The 22,825-nt window shown below is 33.6% G+C and overlaps 1 protein-coding gene across 4 annotated transcripts in view; it reads right to left on the bottom strand.

Moving 5' to 3' along the window:
- RDX (radixin) overlaps positions 1-22,825 on the bottom strand; it is a 73,940-nt gene that overhangs the window by 30,603 nt on the left and 20,512 nt on the right. For 3 of the 4 annotated variants that reach the window (XM_045556647.1, XM_045556646.1, XM_045556648.1), the window contains 7 exons: positions 21,570-21,665; positions 20,733-21,007; positions 16,000-16,083; positions 15,657-15,803; positions 13,233-13,329; positions 12,176-12,339; positions 8,545-8,675 (listed from right to left, as the gene is read on the bottom strand). In XM_045556647.1, coding sequence (XP_045412603.1) covers positions 8,545-8,675; positions 12,176-12,339; positions 13,233-13,329; positions 15,657-15,803; positions 16,000-16,083; positions 20,733-21,007; positions 21,570-21,665 — 994 coding nt within the window. The remainder of the gene's footprint in view (positions 1-8,544; positions 8,676-12,175; positions 12,340-13,232; positions 13,330-15,656; positions 15,804-15,999; positions 16,084-20,732; positions 21,008-21,569; positions 21,666-22,825) is intronic. The other variant, XM_045556649.1, reaches the window with a different exon arrangement.

Below are 22,825 nucleotides of genomic sequence, written 5' to 3'. Positions count from 1 at the left end.
TAGGTTCTGTGACAGAAGACAGTAGAATGCTATCTACTAAGAGAGTACAATGTCCTACAAAGAATGATTCCCCTTATGGAATACTTTAGAAAAGAGGAAAAACTGAAAATTTATATGCTGTGAGGTTTGAAAGCTAACTGTAATGACAAGCCTTTACTTACTATTCTTGATTTTGTTGGTTTTAATCAGAACTTGTTTAAGTAATTGCAGTTAAGACTTGGAGGGTTTTAAACAGGTTGGAGAAGAAAACTGGCTCTTAGTTAGGCTTTAACTTCTTGACATAGTAACATAAAAATTCTATGAGGCTATTTGGCTATGAAGGTGAAACATATACAGCACTGGATATCACCACAGCTAAATTCTAGGATTACTCATTTTAGAATCTGTCTTCTACCATTTGGACAATCAACAGTAGCCTATCAAACTTTTCTTATGATCATTCTTTCTACCTGATTGACTGATATATAAAATACAGCCCACAAGCTCATGGCTTTATCATTCATCTAAACAAGCAAACAACTGAAGAATTGAAAGTGTGGTCGTAAAGAGATATTTGAACACCCATGTTCACAGCAGCATTACTCACAACAACTAAAACACAGGAGTAATCCAAGTGTCCACCAAGAGAAGAATGGATAAGCAAAATGAGGTATATGCATAGGAGAGAATATTATTTAGCCTTAAAGGAAAGAAATTCTGACATATACTTACAACATAGATGAGCCCTGAGGACACTATGCTAAATGAAATAAATCAGTCGTAAAAAGATAAATACTGTGTGATTCCACTTATATAGGTAGTCAAAATCATAGAAAGAATGGTAGTTGCCAAGGGCTGGGGGGAGGGGAGGAATGAGGCATTATCCTTTAATGGGTACAGGGTTTTAGTTTTACAAGATGAAAAGAGTTATGGACACTCTGGGAGGCCGAGGCGGGTGGATGGTTTGAGCTTAGGAGTTCGAGACCAGCCTGAGCAAGAGCCAGACCCCCAGACCCCTGTCTCTACTAAAAAAAATTGAAAGAAATTAACTGGACAACTAAAAATATGTAGAAAAAATTAGCCGGGCATGGTGGCGCATGCCTGTAGTCCCAGCTACTCGAGAGGCTGAGGCAGAAGGATTGCTTGAGCCCAGGAGTTTGAGGGATGGTGGTGGTGGCTGCACAACATTACGAACATCACTGAACTAACTGTACGCTTAAAAATGGGTAAGATGGTAAATTTTATTGTACTTTGCCATAATAAAAAACAATGCTTCATTTCCTCTCATAGTAAAAATTATTTCTGTACTATGAGACAAGAAAGAAATAAGTCCAGGTTATAAAGTTAAATTCTGAAATAAATATTCACCAATATTCATTATTTTCTCTCAGTTTTTCATAATAAATATCAACTTGAAAAATGATAAATAAGGCAAATGGCTGTTTTGTGTTAAAGATTATACAAAAAGTCTAAGTTTTTTAAAATGTTGAAAATGAACTCTGAAAATATCAAATCTACTCTAGTCTTTTCTACAAATGTGGGTTTTTTTTTTTTAATTTCAGAATATTACAGCAGTACAAATGTTTTGGTTACATAAGCTTTTGTACCATTTGAGTCAATGTTAAAAGTGTGCCCATGCCCCAGATAGTACGCATTGTACCTGCTGGGTGTGAATTTACCCATCCCCTCTTCCTCCTCCCACCGTTTGATTTCCGATGAATATTATTTCCCATATGCATATAAGTTTTGATCAATTAGTACCAATTTAATGGTGAGTACACATGGTGTTTGTTTTCCCATTCCTGTGATACTTCACTTAGAATAATGGTCTCCAGTTCCATCCAGGTTAATACAAGAGGTATTAGTTCATCATTTTTTTTATGGCTGAGTAGTACTCCATGGTGTATACATATATACATTTTATTAATCTACTTATGCACACTGATGGGCTCTTGGGTTGTTTATAGCAGTGAATTGTGCTGCTATAAACATTCAAGTGCTGGTGTCTTTTTTATTGAATGTCATTTTTTTCCTTTGGATAAATACCCAATAGTGGGATTGCTAGATCGAATGGTAGTTCTACTTTTAGTTCTTGAGGTATCTCCATACTACTTTCCATAGAGGTTGTACTAGTTTGCAGTCCCACCAGCAGCGTATGAGTGTTCCTATCTCTCCACATTTATGCCAACATTTGTTGTTTTGGGACTTTTTGATAAAACCCATTCTCACTGGAGTTAAGTGATATCGCATTGTGGTTCTGATTCACATTTCCCTGATGATTAGAGATGCTGGGCATTTTTCCCTATTTTTTTTGGCCATTAGTCTATTGCCTTTTGAAAAGTTTCTGTTCATTATACTGAACGGGGAAAAACTGAAAGCATTCCCGCTTAGAACTGCAACCAGACAAGGCTGCCCACTTTGACCACTTCTATTCAACATAGTGTTGGAAGTCTCAGCCAGAGCACAAGGGTATCCAAATGGGGGCAGAAGAGGTCAAACTATCACTCTTTCCTGACAATATGATCTTATATCTATAAAACCCCAAATATTCTGCCAGGACACTACTGGAATTGATAAATTCAGTAGTCTCAGGTTACTAAATCAATGTACACAAATCAGTAGCATTCATACATACCAACAGTAGTCAAGCTGAGAACCAAATCAAAGAAACTTTCACAATAGCAACAAAGAAAATAAAATACCTAGGAACATATTTAACTAAAGAGATGAAAGACCTCTACAGGGAGAACTATGGAACACTGAGGAAGGAAATAGCAGAGGACGTAAACAGATGGAAAAACATACCATGCTCATGGGTCAGCAGAATCAACATTGTTAAAATGTCTATACTACCCAAAGTGATTTACAGATTTAATGCAATCTCTATTAAAACACCAATATCGTTTTTCACTGATCTAGAAAAAATAACTCTATGCTTCATATGGAACCAGAGAAGACCCAGTATAGCCAAAGCAATCTTAAGCAAAAAGAACAAATTGGGAGGCACCAATTTACCAGACTTCAAGCTATACTACAAGGCTATAATAACCAAAACAGTATGGTACAGGCACAAGAACACATACATAGACCAATGAATCAGAACAGAGAACTCAGATATAAAACCATCTTCATATAGGCATCTGATCTTTGACAAAACAGATAAAAACATACACTGGGGAATAGAATCCCTATTCAATAAATGGTGCTAGGAAAATTGGACAGTGACATGTAGAAGACTGAAACAGGATGGATCCGCACCTCTCACCATTCACAAAAATCAACTCATGATGGATAATAGTCTTAAACCTGAGGTATGAAACTATAAGAATTCTAGAGGAAAATGTTGGAAAAACTCTTACAGACATCAGCCTAGGCAAAGAATTTATGAGGAAGACCCCAAAAGCAATCACAGCAACAACAAAATAAATAAATGGTACCTGTTCAAATTAAAAAGCTTCTGCACAGCCAAGGAAATGATCATTAGAGTGAATAGACAACCTACAGAATGGGAGAAAATATTTGCATGCTATACATCCAATAAAGGGCTGGTAACTAAAATCTATAAAGAACTCAAGCAAATCATCAAGAAAAAAAAATCAAACAACTCCATTAAAAAGCGGACAAAAGAAATGTAGGTTTTGAATTATTGTATATCCCCAAAATGACTTCCCCTGTTTTTTTCCTTTCCAGATAATCGAGTTAAAACGGGTTAGCAAATTATGGCCCATGGAGCAAACCCAATCGAATGCCTTTATTTTTTTGTAAATAAGGTTTTATTGGAACACAGCTATCCTCATTCGTTTAGGTATTATTGATATGGCCATGTTCACACTGCAATGGCAGAGTTGAATAGTTGGGACAGAGACCATGTTGCCCCTAAATTGTGAGATAGTTACTATCTAGCCCCTTGCAAATGTGCTCAAAATCATTAGTCATCAAGAAAATGCACTACAGGTTGAGTATCCTAAAATCCAAAATGCTCCAAAATCGGACACTCTTTGAGCACCAATATGATGCTCAAAGAAAATGCTCATGGGAGCATTTAAGATTTCAGAGTTTTGGATTAAGGATGCTCAGTCAGTAAGTATAATGCAAATATTCTAAAATCGGAAAAAAACTTCTAGTCCCAAGCATTTTGGATAAGGGATATTCAACCTATATACTCAATGTAACTCACCAGAATGGATAAACAAATAAAAGAAACCCTAACAATTAAGAGTGGCAGAAGTCGTGGTGAGGTTATAGAGCAAATGAACTTTCATTTACTAGTAATAGGAATAAAAATTGATCCAATTACTTTGGAAAACTAGTGACACTATTTACTAAAGCTGAGTATAGCTGTGATCCAGTAATTCCACACCTAAGTGTGTACCTCCAAAAAATTAATACATAAGTACATGAAATGCCATGTTCATGAATACTCATAGCAGCCTTACAATGGCAAAAAAAGAAATACAACCAGCAAAAAAAACCCCCACACCCTGGAAATATCGCAAATGTCCATAACCAGTAGAATGGAAAAATTATGTTCTATATATGCAATAGAATGTTACATAACAATGTAAAAGGACATAGCTACATACATGTGTGAGCAAAACGAAGCCATATTCATGTACATGAATTCATTTATATATAATTCAAAACCAGGCAAGACTATTCTTAGGACTGATACCAAAAGACAAGCAACAAAAGAACAAATAGATAAACTGGACTTCATCCAAATTTAAAACCCCTGGGCTACAAAGAACACCATCAACAAAGTGAAAAGATAACCCACAGAATGGGAAAAAATATACGCAAATCATATATCTGACAAGGGACTTATATCCAGAATGCATAAAAAACCCTTCTCCTCGAGTAATAAGAAAAAAATAAAGGGGAAAAAAAAAGAACCCTTAGACAAATATTAACAAGTGGTAGTGAGGATACAGAGAAATCACACATTGCTGGTAGGAATGCAATATGGTACAGTCACTTTAGAAATGAGTTTAGCAGGTCTTCAAAAAGTTAAACACAGAGTTACCATAAGGCCCAGCAATTCTACTCCTTAGGTACATACCCAAAAGTAATGAAAACATACGAACAAAAACTTGTACACAAATGTTCGTAACACCATTATTCACATTAGTTAAACTATGGGAATAACCCAAATGTCCTTCAACTGATGAAAGAATAAATAAAATGTAATATATCCATAAAATGAAATATTAAGCAATTAAAAAAGAATGAATTACTGATACACTGTAACATGAATGAACCTTGAAAATATGCTAAGTGAAAGAAGCCAATCACAAAAGACCACATTGTGCCTGATTCCTTTTATATGAAATGTCCAGAATAGGCAAATCTATAGAGATATAAAGATAGAAAGTAGATTAGTGATTGCCTGTGGCTTGGCGAAGGGGGTACTGAGAAGAAATGAGTGAGACCACTAACGGGTATGAGATTTCTTTTGAAGGTGATGAAAATGTCCTAAAATTATGGTGACAGCTGCACAGCTCTGTGAATATACTCAAAACCATTAAACTATATACTTTAAATGGATAATTGTATGGTATATGAATTATATCTCAACAAAGCTATTAGAAAAAAATAAACAAGACTAAACTCTATGATAATATAACTCAGAATGATATAAATCACACATGGGGTGAAAAATGGCTGGGAAGAGACAAAAGGGAGACTCCCTGAGTACAGGTAATTTCTGTATCTTGTTCTGTGTACTTACAGGAATAAATTCACTTTGTAAAAATTCACTGGGCCTTACACCTAAGAGGTATGCAAACTACTGTATCTATCTGTACTTCCATTAAAAACGTTTGTTTTTTTTAAAAACCCAACTACAGTTTTTTTTTTTTAATTTCAGAATGCGAAGCTAGGATTACTTATTTCCATTTTAGAAATTAGGAACCTAAGGAAATTGAGAAGTAAAAATGACTTGCTTATAGTCAGATTTCAAGTTAATGACAGAATTAAAGCTTTGCTCCTAATTGTAAACAATGTATATCCAAAGTGGATACCTCCCACCTACCTAAACTACTGCTTTTATCACATTATCATGCTTATTTCCCTCACAGCACTTAAAACAACATAAAATAATTTTATTATTTATTTATTGTATTACTCTGTCTTCTCACAATAAAATGAGAGCTCCATGAGAACAGGAAACTTATCTGTTCAGTACTGTATCCCCAATACCCAGAATAGTACGTAGTACACACATGGTGCTTAATAAGTATCCAGAATGAATGCAATCATTATACTAACCTTGCCTATGTTTTTCTTTTTGAAGATGGAATTCACTTCATTATTTTGTTGGAACAGTAACTGACTGCAGGTCTGGCTATATTTTATCTCATATATCACCAATATATCTTCCAGATGGTTAAAAACGATGAAGATAAATAATTTAACAATGATATATTATGAAAATGTAAAATGGACGAATGGTTCTATTTAATGATTGATTTGAAATAATGATTTCAATAGAAAACTTTTTAAAAAGCACAATAATGAAGTATAAAAAAGTTTCTTCTCAAACAAAAAATGATAGAGGAATCTACTAAATATCACAACTAGATATGCCCAAACTTACTGCATTTAACTTTAGATTTTTAGCATAAATTACAAGACAATCGTGTAGATTTTTAAGATAACCTGGGACAGCTTTATTAGGAAAAAAAAAACCTCAACATCAGATTGGATGTCCTTTGCCTTAGATGACTGATTTGAAATTGTCTTGATAGGGATGCTCTATATTCTTTCTTATATTCTATCTTCCTTATATTCTTTAGTGCTTCTTTACTTGAGTAGTTTTCTGTATGTAAATCATTAATATTTTTAATATATACCCTAAATAAATGAGATGAGAAGATTTAGTAAACAACTATTTTCTCAGAAAAGGTGTTATATAAATGATAAAATGCTATGATTTAATCTTTTCTTACAAATCACATTGGCTTCACAAATGTTACTTTAGTACAATCCAGGTTTTTTATAACATTCTTCCTCTAAAACTATTGCTTATACTACACATGACACTCTGTATATATTATCTCACTTTATTAACATTTTTATTATAGATTTTTGCCAACTATACAGACTTCATTCCCATGTATGCTATATATTTGTATTCCTAGAATGCAGCACAAAGTAGGCATTTCAAAAATGCCTATTTTGATTGACAAAAAGGACACCTAGAGTGGTAGAAACAGCATCAAGTTGGAATTCAGGAAACAATTTCTGCCCAAGTTGTGGCCTGCAAACAAATGCTTTACTACTCTTGGGCTTTGAAATAAATTAGTTTTCCGGTCTTTTATAGCTATGAGAGCGAGTCTTCTAATAAGTCAGAATAAAGCCGAGGCTTTTTCTATTTCTCTTGGAAATATTATATCCAATCCTCTTGAAACTGAAATGATTGTCAACTTGCAGATTTATAGCAATCTTTATGACTTCCCCCTCTAGCTACCCTCTTGCAACTATCCCCTACTGGGGGATACCATCTCACCACCACAGTAGGCTGGTATAAGAAGTGAAAATAAACCTTGTAAGAGCCCAAGTATCCCTAATCCAAAAATCTGGAATCTGAAATGCTCCAAAATCCAAAACTTTTTGAGTGCCAATATGACATTCAAAGGAAATCTTTGGATTTCAGATTTTTAGACTCGGAATGATTGACCAGACAACACAAATATCCCAAAATCTGAAAGAAATCCCAGATCCTAAACATTTCTGGTCCCAAGCATTTTGGATAAGGAATATTCAACCTGTACTGGCTATTACCAATAGAAGTGAATAGCTGGTTCTACTAGTTGTTAGAAAGCAGGTATTAAATCTAGTTTTATAAACAGTGTAGATTTCACATGACCTCCCACCCCCGCCGTGATCCTACTACTTAGAAAGAAGCAAAACATTTTATTTTGTGCAATATTTTTTATTTGTTCTCGCCATTATTTGCTGTGTGAAACTAGTATAAAGCTAATATAAGCCACACATTATAAATCCAGTGTGTCCTTCCTATATACTATAGCATTTTGATTATATACTGCCTAAGAAGTTCTTCCAAATATGTTGCTCAAAACAAACAAAAAATATAACATGTCTATGTGTTGTGTATTTTCTAATACACTGAAATCAAATCTATTTTAAGAGTTGAGGAAAAGTTTACATAGTCAGAATAGCTGAAATTGCTTTAAATTACTTAAATGCCTTGAAATATTTAAATGTCCATAAAGCACTGCATAAATGCTTTTTTTAAAATGCCATAAAGTATTTGTTTTTTATTTATGGAACCCTGAACAGTTATAGGTATAAATTAATATAGTCATTTACAGTATTTAGAAAGTACATATAAAAAATATTTGCATGTTTAAGAGAAAGAACATGAGCACTGTAAAATTGAATGTGCCTTAAACATGTTTATGATGTGATTCCATTAAGTATTAATTTAGCAATTAAATGCAGTTATCCAATATAACACAAATATGATTTAACAGTAGCAAGGAAATGCTACTATCTAACAACAAAGCAATAATCTTGAATCTGCTGTCAAAAAGAAACTTTTACCTTTCTGGGCTTTCAATGTCTGTTCTTCAATTTGTCTTAGTCGTTCCATTAGCTCTTCCTTTTCACGTTCTATTCTTTCCTTTTCCTTTTCTGCTATTTCTCTTTTCTTCTTTTCATTCTCTAATTGTGCCCTTAAAAGGAATTGCAATTGCTATGTTACAAAATAATTAGACAGAAATATTATTCATGTGAAATCTAACTACTGTGAGTCAACTAAGAAACTACAACATAAATATTTTAATAGGATTTTCACTATATTCACTTGTGTTCAAAATAGGGTATGGTTAAAAATATAGGACTACGCTGTTACATACGCTCATTGTGAATACACATGTGCTGGGTTCCAGTGTATTTCTTACAGTGGGGTCACAATAAAGACAGCTGATACATATTTTTAAAAATATTAAAAACTTAGACATTTTATGAAGATTCTCAAGGACAAGTTTACAAAACTGTTAGGAAGTATAACTGTCAAATATATCCCAGTACGCAAAACATATTAAGGCACATACAGGATGAATTCTGAGAACAAATTGTACATCAGCACCAAAAAGTAACCACACAGTTGCTATACCCCAAGAAAATGCCTTTTTTAGATTGGCAGGATCACTCCATTGGGGAAATAACAAAGGCTTGAAGGGAGCACACAAAGGCAAGTATATTAAAACATGAAAATGGCCTGGGAGGGCAACAATTTTTAATCATTAAAAATGATTTAATACAAGTTTAATTTCTTGGGTCATACCCATTTATGCCTAGATACAAGATGACAAATCAGTTTCACCTCCTTTGACAATTCCACTAGAATGACAGTAGGTGGCTAACTCTGTTAAAAAGATTATCAGAGAGAGCTCAGTGGGAAAGAATGCCTCAGTCATTTAGCTGCATTTGCCGTGGGCCTGATGAGACTATTCTTTTAAATATGGCCAAATTCATTCATCAAACATCTACCAAGAGCCTACCACAGATCAGACTTCATGTTGGTGGCCAAATTTATAAAGAGGAATAAAAGTGAGATGAGAAATTGTATTAGCAGACAATATTTCCTACTTGATAAGTTTAATCAATACTCAAATAACTACTTTAATAAGAATAATTTTCTTATTTAAGAAATCAATTATGATTTCATCTCTGAAATTTATCTGGGTGTGCTTTAATGTTCTACAAAAAGATGTCACTGCCACCTGGTGTCAATTCTGAATTTCAGGCACAAAACCATATAGTTTCTCAACTTCTAGTCACTCATCAACTTATCAGCAAAGTTTCACTATCAAAGCTGTTTCCCTTACTTTATAAACCAAAATTTTAAAATTTCTGTACTTCCTAACATGTATCATCTGCCCCCGACACAGAAAGAGAGTCCAGCTTTGTGGCAAACAGAGTTGTCACAAGTCAGTCAGAGTTCAAACAGACACTGATGGTGACCACCTAGCACACCAAGCCAAAACAAAGTTTAAGCGTCACCATACCTCCCTGCTGATTTAATGGATCCTCCCATCATTTAAGAACCTAGGGCCTGGAGCTCACTCATGCAAGCAGAACTCCACCTCTGTTCTTGAATTCCCTATGAGGTACCTTCTCAACAGTAAGGAAGAAAAGCCAATAAGTATACCCTGCCCAGGGATCTGGGGTCACTCTTAGGACATTCACCTCTTTCTCCTTATCCTATTTCAATTTATCAAGCATATACAGGCAAAGAGATTTAAGGAGTTGGGAGCTTCCACTCCTCTGGAAGACATGAACTTAAGGGAATGTTTGTGCAACTTCCTTGGGCAAAAGGAGGACCTGATGGCGCTCACAGAAGCTGCTGCCCTTTCTGTGCTCTTTAGATAGCTAAAACATCAGGCTCTCCATGAACGAAAAAGCACGGTACTTAAGTAATTGCTAGTATGGCCAAAGCTACTCTTTTGCACACCAGGTTGTGTGCTACTGTAGAATGTTGATTAGCCTATCCCAACTACTACCCAGCCTCTGTGCAATTATACCCAGTGCCACCACAATTCCCCAAGACAGCTATCTTCCTTCATCACTCCCCAAGACCCCAAGACACTTCTCAAAAATGAACACTGCAAACCAGATCTCAAGACCTGAAGGCTACAATCATACTCCATCAACTCAGAATCTTCCAGATCCAGCTTTGGCTGGATCCCTTCTGGGGATGGTTACTGAGTTTATTTATTTAGCTTCATTTCCTTTTCTTCCGAGATGGAGGTGAAGGAGATATGGAAGCAGATAAAAAGACTGAAAGTAATCTGGCCACAAGCAAGTTGGGGGAAAAGATTGTCTTCCTACAGATTATAAAAAGTTTTCCCTTTGAGAGAGGAAGATAAAAGGCTATGACGGATAAGAATATACTATATAGAAAGTGCATGTACTTATTTATTTGTTTGAGACAGGGTCTTACTCTGTCACTCAGGCTCAAGTGCAGCTGCAAGATCATAGCTCATTGCAGCCTCTAACTCCTGGGCTCAAGTAATCCTCCTGCCTCCCAGGTAGCTAGGATTATAGATACATGCCACTATAACTGGCTAATTTTATTTTTTATATATGGGGTCACCACAATGTAATCATAAGGCACATGAAAACAGTAAAAAAGGACAGAGTCCAGTCAAAGTATAATAACAATCCAACTTAGTATCTTTAATGGTGGGATCAGTAATTACCAACAAACTTCATGCCCATATAACAAATGTTCTATTAGGCAGTTAACTTCTCTAAGGCAGACAATGTGAGTTAATATTATAAGAAAAATCAATAAAATATCCAAATTACATAGAACATTTAAGAAAAAAAATCAGTAAATACAAACCCTAAAAATACTGTACCAAAGTCGTATCTAGCAGAAGGCCTACTCAATTACTAGATGCAAATTATGTTATATCCAGCATGTGTAAAATACATGTTTTAGGTTCCTTGATTTTTTTTAAGGACCTACTCTATTTCTTAGATCATAATGTTGCTCTATAAAGATTTCCACAACAAAAGTTAACATTAGTTTGGTCTCTAAATTTTTTCAAATAAAGCACAAAGTTCAAATTAATCTAGAATCAGATTCAGGAATTCTATTGCTAGACCCAGTGACCTGGTTCCAGAGTCAATAAGGATTTTATTCAATATCATTCCAATTTTAAAAATCTCAATTTAATATATTTAACAGTATCTTTTTTAAATCTAAGAGAAACACAGTTAAAGATTAGTGTCTTTGACAGGGAGTGCTGATGTTGTCCTACTCTGTACAGTGACTTTTCAGTTGGGTTGATTTCGCTAATGTTTTTCAAAGTAAAATATTCAGCACATTCTTACCTTGAAAAATTAAGAAATGTAAGTAAAAAGCAAAACAAATTCAAATATTTCAAACTGCTCTATCCAAAATATCGGTCCGTGAAAAGCAACAGAAACACATTTATAAAGTCATGAAAAGCTATTTTCTCAGAAATAGGTGTCAAAGATTTTTAACTTGAAAATGATTAATATATATACTTGTTTTAAAGTAGGATAGAGTGATAATACCATCTTTCAACTTTAGTATAATAACATAAAAATGTAAGTTTAGAGTTATGTTAAAGAAACTGAGCAAATTTTAGATATCCTATTTCTATCAATTAAAAATGAAAGGCTATAAATTCCATACCTTTCCAACTGCTTCTGATGTTTCTCTTCCCTAGCCTGAGCCTTCATCTGCTGTACTTCAATAGTATCAGGCTTCCTTCTGCGCATGTACAGTTCATGGTTTCCCATACATAAAGCCAAAATCCGCTTATTGATTCTCAGACGAGGTGCATAAAAAACAAAATCCTAAACATAAAATATTCTGAATTTAAAATCTTCCTGAAGGATAGTGTCTCTTACAACACTCTGTACTAAAAAATGAGTTCTGATGTATATTCCATGTACTTTAGAAATCATAAAATTTCATAACTCATAGCAAGTTTGACATACTTTCACATAACTGGTTCCTCACCTTTTCATGCCCCACCAGTTTTGTAAAGAGGTTAACATTCTTCTCCTATCAATACAGTAGATGGCATTAATTTCATTTTGTTCTCCAAAATAACCATGAGCACCTGTTCCTTACACCTCAGAGTAGGAGGTTTTTTTGGTTTGTTTTGCCCTTTGCCATTAATGTCAAAACTGGTCCTTTGTTAATGGCTATTAAATCTTTTTTAACCTAGAAATGTTCTTATTTTTTAATTTTTCAATAACTAACAGAGTTAGAATACTAGAGTGTACATGACTCTAGAGGAATTTTAAAAATTGATTTAAATAAACAGATTTCTTAAGTTCAAGTCTTAAAGTTACAAAAATACAAAGCTCATAATGTAAAGTATTAATATATAAACGGAGTTAATTTAGAATAGGGTTAGCTCTACCACATTTTAGCCACCAATGAACAAATTTTTTTTAATTGTTTTCTAGGAATGGTGATTGTCTTCAATGACTTCCTAATAAATACTAACTACCTTATAACTGAATCTCAGTTAAAATAAAACTCTAATTAATCTTATAAAAATTAAAACTTTGTATTTTTAATAACATTATTTTATCACTGGAAAAGTTGAACTGTAGAAAGGGAATGTTAATCAGAAGCAACCAAAGAATGAACAATGCCATTCTTCAAGTGACATTATAGTAAAGTACCAGATATTTAAAGAGTTAATACATAAAAGATATTAAAAATTTTTACTTACAGGTGCCTTTTTGTCAATTGGCTTTATAACAAATTTTTTGTCATTAAATGAAATATTTCTGATTTCACTCCAGGGAAAACCAATTTTGGGTGTTAACCTTAAAAAATGAGAGCATCTCTTTAATTAAAGGCAGGAAACAATGGACAATACTCAAAACAACTTTCTGGGTCCAGTTTAGCCTGAATGACCAGTCTTAATAGTTCCAGATTTTCAAAATGTATTAACTTACTTATAACACACAGTTGATATTACCTTTTAAAGGGAAATTTGATAAATTAAATCATAAAACTATTATTCAAACATTTCATAAATATTTCATGGATCTTAAAAGCATTATAGTTATTTTCCTAAAATTACCTTAAAAAAAAACTATCCGGTGACCAGAGTGAAGAACTGAGTCTCTTGGGGTTTGCACTACCTCTATTTAGTTTTTATTTTGTTTGGTCTCAAGCTACTACAACTATCAGTTTACATACATTTAATTTAAGAAGGAAGGAGGTAAAAATAAGGCCTTTATAATTTCTCATGTGAATTACGGACATAAGTTACTGAAAAAAAAAAAAAAAATTATTATTTTCTTCCTCTGTTTAAAAATGTTTGGGGCCAGCTCATGCCTGTAATCCTTGCATGTTAGGAGGCTGAGGCAGGAGGATCACCTGAGCCCAAGAGTATAAGGTTACAGTGAGCTATGATGACACCACTGTACTCTAGCCCAGGCAACAAAGCAAGACCCTGTCTCATAAAACAAACAAACAAACAAACAAAAAAAGTCCTAAGGACTGAGTTTAGGGGAAAAGAAAAAAAAGTTTGGTTATTTGTGAATTTACTAAAATTAATTAATTTCCAATACACTTTAAGATTTTATGGTATGTCAATTATCTCTCAATAAAACAATTTTAAAACACTCACATTGACAAATGTTTGGATAAATGGTACAGCTGGAATTCAAACTCTAAGATTATACTGCACTTGCCTCCTTTTTACCATCCTATACACAAAGATATAGGAAATCAGATTGGACTAAGTAATTTTGCTTCTGCTTTTTCGTATATTTTACTGTTTCAGACTATCCATCGAATGCATCAGTTGTCCTACTAATAAGATTAAGAAATGACTGTGACACCTCTGCTGGCCAAAAGACATCTTTTAGTCAGGTTTCTGATAGCATAGCATAAATTTTTACCTATTTATATTCCTTTTAATTCTTAAGCAGACTAGGTACTTCATCATAGCAAATAATTTTTTCTATATAAAACATTCTTTACTCAAGATTCATGTGTTACACTGCCACCCACTGAGATAAATCAAAGTAACCTGCTTTCAAAGGAGACTGCAGTAACACTCTATGGTATTTTTAAGGTAATATACCATACTGCGTTTACATGTTACTTGGAAAAATTCTAAAGCAATTGCCTCATAATTCTCACAACAATCTTGTGAAGTGAGCCTGAAAACTAATACAATAATTTTTAAAAGAAAAAGAAGATTCAGTCCACAAAAATTAGTCTAAAACATATTTTTGCTTTTTCAAAACTTTTAAAATTTTCTCTTCTGAATGACAGAGCATTCTAACTTGCTTTGTAATATAAACTTGAGAAAATATTAGTGTAAAATTAGTAAAATGCTTTCTTTTGGAGTCATTATATATGCCTTGAAATTAATAGTTTATTGGATTATCTGTAATAAGAAAAGCTAAAATTCTGGAGCCAATCCAGAATAAAGAATAATGTAGGAGAAGGCATTACTGGCATAGACTTGAATGCTTATGTGGTATGATAAATAAATTAAAGAGAGGGATAAGGCAATTATAGCTATTATTCCTGAAAAGTGCTATAACAGTCTGATATCTTTTATGTCGTACTGTATATATAACACAATACTGATGAATTATATATATAATAAATAACTGGTTGATTTCAAAATATAATTATAATGTTCACTATGCATAATGCAGGGAGGATCAATGTCCAGAAATATTCAAAACAATTCCTATATGATGTTTAAAAATGTTCCAAAAGATAATAAATATACATTAATTTCACTCTCTCATTGCTCCTGATTTTTTATACATTTTAATTTCAACCTATTTTTCAGACATAACATTTAAGGAATTATTCTTCCTTCACCTATTGAGGGAACAAATTTTAATTAAGTTACTAGCTATAACTCACAAGAGTCGAAGCAACATACGTCAAATAAAAGTAAATCATCCCATTTGATAAATACACTGAAAATAGAACTCTGAAACCATAAGGTGCTAAGAAAATGGAAATACAATATCTAAAAGGCTATGTGGCATTAACTAATCTTTTAATCTGAAAAAAGCAGTAAGGGTAATTAAGACAAAAAACAACTTTTACAGAAAATTAAAGCCATTTAGACTACTGAATAATGATCTGTTCACTACATAACTAATTTACTTACTTGTCATCATGCTCATAAATATTCAAACCCAAAGCATCAACACCAAGCCACAATTCAGTTCCCTTTTTATTCTTTATTTCAAAATAGTTGACTCCATACATTTCCAGATCTTGTGCAATCTTCAGGTATTCCATCATAGAATCTTCCCTGTTGAAATAAAACTAAATTAATATATTTAAGTAGGAATATCTAATATCAAACTAAAATTGCAAAAATTCCTTGAATTAAAATTTAGTGCTTTATTCATATAAATCAAATGATCTTTTAGTGATACTCTAATGTAATAATGTTATGAAATAAAAATACTTTGAGGGAAAAACATAGAATATAGCTACCCAAATACCTTAGCATTCCTCTATGTTCTTCATGCCAGTTCTGTATTCTTTCTTCCCACTGTTCTTTTGTTAGTTTGTGTTGTTCCAATACACTAAAAGGCAAAAAAAAAATAATCTATCATAATGCCTTTATGATTCAAAATCATTATTTTTTTTTAAAAGTTCAGAATCCTTTCTGTAATTTGATTGTGGTAGCTGTCATACAAATTAATACACATGATAAAGCTGCATAAAACCAAATACATACACAGATGAGTACAGATAACACCATTATAATCTGAACAAGGTGGGTAGATTGTATCAATGTCAATATCTTGGTTGTAGTACTATACTATAGTTATAAAAGATATTACCATTAGGGGATACTGGGAGAAGGACACATAGGATCTATTATTTTTTATAATTGCATCTGAATAATCAATATCAAAATAAAAAGTTTCTAGGATCTCTAAATTATTTTAAATAGTACATGTTTTTAAAATAGTTATTATAAACATAAACATCCAAATATTTCAAGTGAATAAAATATTGGACCAAAAATGGCTTTCTCATTATTAATAGAAAAATTAAAGAACAGATTGAAAACCAGAATTCAAGGGCCCTAATTCTTCCTTTATTTTATGTATTTAGTGTTTTTTGCTACTAATTTTATTTTATGTAGGTAATACTTTCATAAAAATGTATACAGTGATAAGTCATACGCCCACTCAATGCTCCCCAAATAATTTTTGTTTTTTTTGTACCCTTCCAGTGTTCCTTATTCAAATGTAAGCAAATACAAACATTTTCATTTTCTACTACTAATATTTTAACACCAAATCAGCAAAGTCAACATGCTTATAAATATCATTTACCTGCTATGCACCCTATAGATTACGATTTCTATTCTCTTTGGGTCATACAATAATTATCTACCTTTCTCTACTGATGACTCCCCAGATCCTACTTTACAGATAGCAAAAGCTGCAGTGTTAAAATATTATTGTTTTACTGCATAAAAATTTTGCATGAAACCCAGGAACTTCTTGGCAGTATAAAGGAATCTTAGGATGAAATCTTCCCCTGGACAGATTACATACTACTTAGATTCCTTAATGGGGTCTCAGGTAGACCATTGTGTTCTTATTACACTCTGCTCCTTTCTCTATTCGTGCTCTTTCAAGCTCTTGCTTTTGGGGAGAGGAGTTTTGTCTTTCTACTAAGGCACTCAGGTTTCCAAATTTTTCTTGTCTGTGTACTCTCTTGCTGTCTGGCCTCTGGGCTCACCGAGCAGCATGCAACCAGCCTCAGACGCAAACATAATGCAGTCAATTGCTCACCATTATATGCCCAGTGCTAGCACTAAACAGGTATTCAAAAATTTTAAGAGTGAATAAATGAATTAAAATTATCAATTTTTCCCCTCTTTTAAAGAACAAGTCTAGACCCCATGCTTCCCAAACCCTAGTTTTTTGTGTTTTTTTTTTTTTCTTTTTCATAGCCAGACTTCTTTTAAGGGCTGTCCATATTCACTAACCTCAATTTCCATACCTGACATCCACTGCCCCCAATCCACCACAATCTGGCTTCAACCCCCAAAACTTTACTCAAATTGCTCTTACTAAGGTCACTACTAATCTCTTTATTCCATCACTTTAGTCCTTCTCATATTTGACCTCTTTGTACTATCTGACAGTGCTAACTATTCTCCTTAAAGCATTCCTTTAATTTCACTTCCATGACAAAATAATCCTCTGGTATTATTCTTGAGTTTCTGGCCATTTGTTCTCAGTACAGTTGTCCCTCCCTATCTATGGGATTGGTTCTCCCTGTGGATATCAAAAATCTGTGCATGCTCAAGTCTCTGATATCAAATGGTGTAGTATTTGCAAATAACCTATGCTCATCCTCCCATGTACTTTAAATCATCTCTAAATTACTTATAATACCTAATACAACACAAATGCTACATAAATTGTGTTGTTATACTATATTGTTTTTTAATTTGTATTATTTTTATTTTTGTATTTTTTAAATTTTTTCTAATATTTTCAATCCGTGATTGTAAAACCCACAGAGAACCAATCTTATATATTCATTACAGGAGTCTCTTTCTCTGTACTTAAAAGTTGAGCTCCAACAAGGTCTATCCTAGGTCTTTCTCTTTACATGTACTTTCAGGTCTATCTCTTTCATTTCCATGGGTTAATTACCAACTATTTGCTGACTTTTCCCCAAACTATAGTCCAAGACTGCTCTAAAATATCAGGACTCACATATACAAATGAATATTAGATATCTCTCTTGGTTATAATATACGTATTTCAAACTCAATAGGTTAAAAATTGAATTCATCTTTCTCTCAAACGTCTTCTTTCCCTTGTCTTGATAAAAGGTATTACCCAGCTGCTCAAGTCATACACCTGGCATGTAAAAATTTATGTATATCTAGCTCTTTTCAAAGGAAAGCAATACTATCTGGGGGAGCTGATTATCCTTATTACCAGGGAGCTAATCTCTATTGTAGAATAGACTGTTCATCTGGGTTTTTCAATATAAGAATTGAGACTCCATCAGAAGCATCAAATTATTTTGTTTGATTTATTATCACCAAATAACTTTCTAATTTTACTCATCCCTCCACCCTCAGGTTGTAGTTAGGTATTGAGAAAAAGTGTGCTATAAACCATACGTGAAATAAGCCTATCACTGTGAAGGCTTTTTCTCCATTCTAAACCAAAAAATTAGTATTCTGAATTTATGACTAAGTCTCTTTTAAGCTTAGATAGCCTGAATTAGTCCTCCATAGACTATTAACTCTGGAAGAACATGTGACCTGAAAAATTAAGGACTAAATCTTGAAGAGCATTTGCATCAGCAACCATAGCAATCCTCTCTAAAGCACTTCAGTTGTCTTCCATCTTATTAAAAAGGGTAGGTGAAAGTACATATGCATTTTAAATAAAGACATTAAATTTAATTAAACTAAAGTGTGATTCTTGTGTTTAAAAGATTTTCTTAATCTCATGAGTCATTAAATGTATGTCATTTACTTCATCTGGTGCTCAACTAAACAACAATGTGATCTAACACTGAAAGAACTATCTATGCTGTACTTGAGATAAAATGTGTAATCTTTTATGAACATTTAAGAAATTTTTAAGGGTGATTTTGATTACAAAAATTTATATTGTGCACTGACTTAAAACCTAATATGCTATATATTTTTACATAAATTATAACTCAATTAAAGTAAAAGCTAATCCTCATCTGAAATGAAATTCTACTGTACCAGTCATCGATTACTCAACTCAGAGCTTTAAAAAATATGACACAAGGGGCCAGGCGTGGTGGTTCATGCCTGTAATCCCAGCACTTTGGAAGGCCAAGGCAGGAGGATGGCTTGAATTCAAGACCAGGAATTCAAGACCAGCACGTGCAACATACTGAGACCCTATCTATACTAAAAATATTTTTTTAAAAAAGTGAGCCAGGGCCGGGTGCGGTGGCTCACGCCTGTAATCCTAGCACTCTGGGAGGCCGAGGCGGGAGGATCACTCGAGGTCAGGACTTCGAGACCAGCCTGAGCAAGAGCAAGACCCCGTCTCTACCAAAAATAGAAAGAAATTATATGGACAACTAAAAATATATATAGAAAAATTAGCCGGGCATGGTGGCACATGCCTGTAGTCCTAGCTACTCGGGAGGCTGAGGCAGGAGGATCGCTTAAGCCCAGGAGTTTGAGATTGCTGTGAGCTAGGCTGACGCCACGGCACTCACTCTAGCCCGGGCAACAGAGCAAGACTCTGTCTCAAAAAAAAAAAAAGAATGAGATATTTAAAAGTAATATTTGATACTGTATTTTCTAGATTTCACAAATACTACTACCAAATAGGATTTGTACCATGCTTTACAGTTAAAACTATAAACATACAGTTCAAGAATTATAATCATCAACTGGAAGGTATGCAGAGAGGAATTATTATCCCCATTTTGCAGATTTAGATTCTGAGGCTCAGAAATTTTAGGTTATGTACCTAAGGTCATATAACTAGCAAAAGATAGAATTAGTACTCAAAATCTAGGTCTTCTAATAATTTTCTTCTATGCCATATTTTAAAATAATTGTTACAGACGCAGCATACACTGCAGATAAGAGTAGAGCACTGGCCTAGGAGTCTGAAAATCTAGTTTTAGAAGCCTTTTTAGCCAGGCATGGTGATGCACACCTTGTACTCCCAGCTACTCAGAAAGCTGAGGTAGGAGGATCGTTTGAGCCCAGGAGTTCGAGGCTGCAGTGAGTTATGATCACGCCACTGCACTCTAGCCTGGGCGACAGAAAAAGATCCTGTCTCTTAAAAACAAAACCAAATAAAAACACTTTCTTTTTTTAAAGTTAAAAACTTAATTTATGGAGAAAACAGAGCCTGCCACTAATTCTCAAAAGCATTTATTAAGCACCTACCTATCTGCCTGTGTTAGAATTTATACTAAGCAGCAACAGTCACATCCTTCCCTCAGGCCCAAATTATCACTGCTTCCATTTATTGCCTACTCTATGAGAATGAGGAGGGAAGAGGTAGATCAACCTCAGGTAATTATAGAGCATATAAATCTAAGTAGCTGCTAGGTCCTGATTTTTAAAAAGTATAACTCTCTGATCCAGCTGGCAACTTAAAATCTCCAAAAAATATTTTTTTATTTACAAACCTCTGGAACATAAGTTTCGGATAATATAACATAAAGGTTAAGTTTCACTTACCGCTGGGGCAGGAGTCTATCATTAGCCAGGTAGCCTGGTTTATGAATCTCTTTATTATAATCTCCATACTTGGCTTGGACAGCATAGGAAGCAAGAAGAACTGCAGTTTCTGGTGGGCAATATATCTCATCATTTAAGATGGCTTCTTTAACTTGCAAGAAGAAAAGTCTCTGGGTTATTTCTTGAATTAATTCCTCAGAAACATCTTCAGGAAAGAATTTAGCTCTAAACTTGAACTGTAAAGGATTCTCTTTTTTAACATCTTGCTGTGTTACCTGGAATAATAATTTCAAGCATAATCAACAAAAATCTTAAGTTTGTAATAATTGAACCTAGTCATATCAAATTCTTTTTGGGAGAAAGTGAAATAGAAGATTCTAAATCTATAAGTAAGAATCTAGTGTGTGGTATCTTAAATCTGTAAACAAATGTTAATATATGTGAGAAAAAAGATTCTATGCTCACGAATGTGACCTGTAACTTACAGATTCTATGTAATAACCAAATTGAAAACTTCTCTTCATATTCTTAAGAAGCATATCCTACACGTGTTTAAATCAAGGTCAAAGTACTTAGTCATACCATTTGTAATACTTGCTTTAAGATAATATTTCTTATGTGCTAAGTTTTCAAATAGGAAAAGTGAGCATGTCTTTTTTCTAAGACAGTAAGCTGGCGGTGTCTAACTGAATTAAAAGACATGATACCTCTTAGTGATTAACACAGATAACTGCAAAAGGAGGCCTGGAATCAGTCAGACTCTTAGCTTTTCCAGCACAAATTCATGATAACTTTAAGTTAACATAATTATTAGCTTAATTTTATTATAGATTTTACCTTTTTATTTAGTTTAAGCCATGTAGAATAACCTTTGCTGTCTACATACTGCAGCCCAAAAAACCAGACCTCACGCAAACCAACTGTTTTCACCACCTAAAAAAAAAAAAAAAAAAAAAAAAATTCCATTTAACATTCACATTGTACCTAGATGACACTATACTTCAAAAGAAGAACAAAACTACATAGGTATAGGTATATTCACTCCATATTCACTCCTTTGCCACAAGAAAAGTCTTTCCTAATATATTAAGGGAACATTTCTGAAAACTTAAATTCAGGTTTTCTATATTCAATTTTGTGTCACTTCAATCCTCTTACCTAATCTACTTTTTCATACCTTTTCCTTCTTACCTACCATCATGACCTAAACAAATAACAAGAACAGTCTAGAAGTAAATAAGGCGTAGAAGAATCAACAGAAGTGGATATTAGTTTACGAGGTATGGGACATTTAGCATCCCATGAGTTTGCTTTAAAAATCTGCTTATACACAAAAAACGCCTTTCATCTTCCAAAAAGATCTCATCAGGGCTTTAAAAGTTCATTAATTACCTAGTCAGGAGATTAAGTATACTACTTATCAAGAGATGAAACAACTTTCTAGCAATTTAAAATTTTTATTTCATCAGATTTAGATCAGTATGTGATAGAATGACACCTACTAAAACTAAGATATCTAGTATGTTATTCATTGCTGTCATGCTAGAATCTCTCTCATTCTTTAAGATCAAGTTAGTCTGACTATAAACTATTGTTCTCCTGCTCCTAAGGAAAAGTTTAATAAAGTTTATGTAAAAGTTATCCACCTCTAAGTCTCATGGCATGTGAGCTATGTCATTTTCTTCTCTCTTTGCAATCATCTCTTCACCTTTTTACCTGACCTCTGGGGACAATTTCTTTCTTCTTTTTCTTAGTAAAACTGAATTAGTTACAATATTACAATACAGCATTACCTGGGGAACTTAAGTTTTAAAATATTGATGGTTTAGAGTAGGCTTAAACAATTAAATCAGAATCTCCAGAAGAGGCTTCCAAGCATGACCATTTTTAAGCTCCACAGGTGACTCCAACGTGCATGCGAGACTCAGAAAAAAGACAAGATCAGTAGTCCAAGTTCCTTAATACGACATATCCAACTTCCATGTCATAACCCCTGCCTAGCACATTATGTACATGACACCAAAATGCTGTCAATTGTCTCCTTATAGCCTATATACGTTGAGCATCCCTAATCCAAAAATCCAAAATCTGAA

This window comes from Lemur catta, chromosome 7 (assembly GCF_020740605.2).
Source record: "Lemur catta isolate mLemCat1 chromosome 7, mLemCat1.pri, whole genome shotgun sequence".
In the NCBI taxonomy this organism is placed as follows: domain Eukaryota; kingdom Metazoa; phylum Chordata; class Mammalia; order Primates; family Lemuridae; genus Lemur; species Lemur catta.
Note: the sequence above shows the minus strand (reverse complement) of the source record. Positions and strands in the feature narration are given on the sequence as shown.